Source organism: Orycteropus afer, unplaced genomic scaffold (genome assembly GCF_000298275.1).
Source record: "Orycteropus afer afer isolate SDZICR_OR568_19922 unplaced genomic scaffold, OryAfe1.0 scaffold00012, whole genome shotgun sequence".
NCBI lineage: Eukaryota > Metazoa > Chordata > Mammalia > Tubulidentata > Orycteropodidae > Orycteropus > Orycteropus afer.
The window spans coordinates 5,634,421-5,638,620 of NW_006921599.1; the positions used below are offsets into that span (position 1 = coordinate 5,634,421).

The 4,200-nt window shown below is 39.0% G+C and overlaps 1 protein-coding gene across 1 annotated transcript in view; it reads left to right on the top strand.

Annotated features, from left to right (window-relative positions):
* EDN1 (endothelin 1) overlaps positions 1 to 2,911 on the top strand; it is a 6,557-nt gene extending 3,646 nt beyond the window's left edge. Inside the window, exons 3-5 of the mRNA XM_007951792.2 lie at positions 585 to 743; positions 905 to 1,018; positions 2,809 to 2,911. Of these exons, the coding sequence (XP_007949983.1) occupies positions 585 to 743; positions 905 to 1,018; positions 2,809 to 2,911 (376 nt within the window). The remainder of the gene's footprint in view (positions 1 to 584; positions 744 to 904; positions 1,019 to 2,808) is intronic.
* The last annotated feature ends 1,289 nt before the right edge of the window (positions 2,912 to 4,200 follow it).

Consider the following 4,200-nt stretch of genomic DNA (forward strand, 5'->3'; position numbering starts at 1 on the left):
GTATACATACGTATGTGTGTATGTATGTATATATGTATTGTTTTTTGTTGTTGTTGTTATGTGCCATCGAGTCGGCCCTGACTCCTAGCGACCCCTCCTTGGGTTTCCGAGGCGGTATCACTACGGAAGTAGATTGCCCAACCTTCCTTCCAAGGAGTGGCTGGTGGGTTTGAACCGCCGGCCACTTGGTTAGCAGTCAGGTGCCTTAGGCACTATGCTACCAGAGCTCCTTGAACAGAACATTAGACAAGGTAAAAAATATGAAACAGATTCCAAAATAAAAGTGTCATAACTTTGAACAAAAACTAATGTTGATGTTAAGAAGAAATTGAATCTTGTTAAGAGTTGAAGTGGAATTTCATTGAATTAGAAAAATTAGTTTTCTCTTGGTTGGATACACACATTCTGGACCATTGACAGGCTTGTGTCCCTGACTGTGCCATGCTTTGCTCCTAAGTTATGCTACTGAGCACTGTGTAAGGAGCTCCTTAAGTTCCCAGTGGGATGAGTGTAGCCCAAAGCATGTGTCATTTGGAAGACTATTAATGATGCTTATATGCTTGGTTCCTCTCTTTTCATAATAGGCACATTGTTCCATATGGACTTGGAAGCCCTTCTAGGTCGAAGCGATCCTTAAAGGATTTGTTTCCTACAAAGGCAACAGACCCCAGGAATAGATGCCAATGTACTAGCCGAAGAGACAAGAAGTGCTGGAATTTTTGCCAAGCAGGAAAAGAACTCAAGTGAGTAGAAACACCTTTGCTTTTCAATCAGCCTCCCAAGCTTCTTCCTACTATAAGCCTGCCTCTTTCAGAGAGATTTAGAGAGACATTGAGGGTGCAAGTAAAATTGAAGATATTATTCCTTATGTATATATGTTTTTTCTCCTTGTATATTTTAACAGGGCCCAAGACACTATGGAGAAAGGCTGGAATAACCCTAAGAAAGAAAAAGACTGTTCTAAGCTTGGAGAGAAGTGCATACATCAACAGCTGGTGGAAGGAAGAAAACTAAGAAGGTAACATACTCACAAGAACCGCTACCTCAGTCACCAATGGTTAAAAGCCTACTCCCTCAGCCTTCTTCCTTTGGTGGTGGAAAGGCTTAAATACAATAAAAAAGGAAATCTTCATATTCTATAGATTAGAAAGAATAGTTCTTCTCAAATATTTTCTTAGAGACCTTGAGTACACTTGCTTACTTTTGTGCCCTTAGCACAACTGTCATCAGCCCACTCAGGTGGATTTTCCAAGCACAATATATCCAGAAATACTTCTGTCATTTGTTCATATCCAGTTTTTGCCTGAGTCAAATCAATGTACTTATCACTTTCCCTGGGAAATTAAAAATCATTTCAGCATTAAACCAAAAAGATAAACCAAACTCACTGCTGTCGAGTTGGATCCGACTTTTAGCTACCCCTCCTTGGATTTCCGAGGTGGTAGACGTAGATTGCCCAATCTTCCTTCCGACGAGTGGCTGGTGGGTTTGAACCACCAGCCTTCTGGTTAGCAGTCAAATGCCTTAGGCACCACGCCACCAGAGCTCTCCTATTTTTTTTTTTTTTTTAAATTAAAATGTCATGTATAATCACATTCTTCAAAGTAGCAGTTATTCAAATGGCCAAAGGGAAGTTAAGAATTTAGGCAGGTCTGGTAAGATGTAGAACACACCATTCTGCAGAGTTTATTTTATTTTTAAACAGGGAAATGTATTTGATGCATAGCAGTGTCATTCCAACAAGCTTTCTAGTTTCCTCATCAGTCGTGAGCTGAGGGCAGAGAGGGATCTGTACTAAGCAACACCACAGGGTCATTATGAGCAGCTCCTAAACCCTGAACATTTTGGAATTCACAAGATCGAGGGAGGAAACCTATTTTCAGATCTGTCACGTGTTCTACATTTCCCTATGATAGTCCGTGGAAACTTTCCTAGAAATCCAATGGCAAGAAGTTCTACAATTAGTAGAACAGGGCTTAGATTCTTCTACAATTAGTAGAACAGCCCTCTTAGCACAGGGCTGGCTGTCATGAATGCCTTCTGAGTTGTTTACTATTGACTGTGGGAGGGCCTTCAGCTGTCTGTGACTGACACTTGCCATTTTAATTTCCATGTATATGATCTAGGGCCAGTAACAATTCCCCTAGACTATAAGATAATTTAAACCACACTTGGAAATTATTTTCTTCTATTAATTTGTGTTATATCAACTAGTAAATCAGTATTAGTGGTGCTTCTTCTTTCCTTCTCCTGCAAAAAAAAAAAAAAAAAAAAATACCAGACTGCACAAAATTTTTTAAACATTTGCCACAAAACATTTGCATTGGGCCTACCTATATGCATCCTCTCTTTTTCTCTCTTTGCAACTAAGGAATCTTCAATTCCTTCTGTTACTTCCCACATCATGTGACTAAGATGTCCATGACTTTGAAACCTTTGAAACTGAGTTTCTCCATACAGAGCATCATGTGGATGGTAGTTGGGATGGAGCTACCAAAGACAAGAGAGAACATCTTTAGTTTATTTAAAAATTATATTTAATTCCCAATTCCACTTAGATATGACTACTCATCATTGACCTACCCCCCTTCCCCTTTTTCACATTCTGAGCATAGGGACCAGGCTTTATTTTCATAGTGGTAATAGATATTACTTGAGGCTTTATCAAAGGATAGTGAGTTGTTGAGATTGGTGGTGAAAGTTCAAGACCCAGATTTAGATTTGTTTGTGCCAGACTCTAATTTTAGATGTTTCTTTTGCCAGGAGTGATGTTTATGTTATAGCATTTGTTTTATCTTGTTTTAATAGGTCAGAGGCTATCAGCAACAGCATCAAAGCATCTTTCCATATTGCAAAGCTGAAAGCTGAGCTCTATAGGAAGAAGAAAGTGATGCAAAACCGAACACACTAATTACAAGTCATCTGGGCTTGTCTGAAGACATGACATTAGAAAACCGTGGGGCCAATGCTACACTCTCTCCACACTGGCTGGGATCAGAGCAAGAGCATTCTCCTTGCTTAGATCATTTCTTGTTCCAGGCCGGGGAAGGACCAACGTTCTTGTTCTAAACATTCCAAGAAAGGTTAAGGAGTTCGCCCAATCTATCTTCATTTGCTTCCATCAGTGGTAACTGCTTTAGTCTCTCTTCGTTTAGAGATGACACTGGTGACTCAGAGAAAGCAGAGAGACAAAGTGACATGTGCATTAGGGTAGCATCACCCAGAGCGAGGCGAGGAGATTCCACACAAGGGTGGGGTTTCTGAAGAGGCCCCGAAGGGAGTTGGTGTCTGACTCAGATGTCTGGCGCATTTCAGGAAGAAACTCCAAAGTTCCATGCAAAGATTTTCTAAGGAATGCACCAATTGAAAACGCTTGAAGGAAAAATACTCCAGCGGGGGGAAAAATAACCAAACTTTTTTTTCTTTTAATTCATAAAAATGCAAAACTGCAAGAAACTGTTACTACTGTAAATCGGGATATGTTTCAGTCTACCTCACCTGTATTGCACTCTGGCAGAAATATGTCACCACCTGGTTTTGCCTTTAATTATTGCCTCCCTAAACTCTTCCCTTTCCATTCCCAGTAACCCCCATACTGAATCCTAGCCTCATAAAAATCTAGTCTAATGTGTCAGGCGTAGATAGAACATTTTCATGGTAATCTACTAGCTCTGATCAATAAAGAAAAGATCACTGAATCAGATGATCCCCTTCCCCTGATTTTTGGAAACACAATGGTATAGGGCTGTGTATGAAATACATTGAAAAGTAAACATGGGTTATGCTTTAAAGCAGTAAAATTATTTTCCTTTCGGTAACTGGCTAATGGAAGAGGCTGGATTAAATTTTGATGTACTTATTTTTTTTTATAGATATTTATATTCAAACAACTTATTCCTTATGTTTACCATGTTAAATATATGTTCTGGGCAGGCCATATTGGTCTATGTATTTTTTTAAAAAATGTATTTCTGAATGAAATTGGAAAAAAAATGCTTTCTTTTGCCTGTCAAGGTAATGAATTTAGAAAATAAATATTTTTCCCAAATGAACTGATTTCGTTGAAATTCTTAAGGTGTGGACTAGGGTGATAAAAATTATGAAGGGAAATGCTTAAAGATGGTTTCATGGAGGGGAGAAAATGACAGGGAAAATGGTCTAGGCTGATTCAGAAAGGAACTTGATCTATATCATAAATGT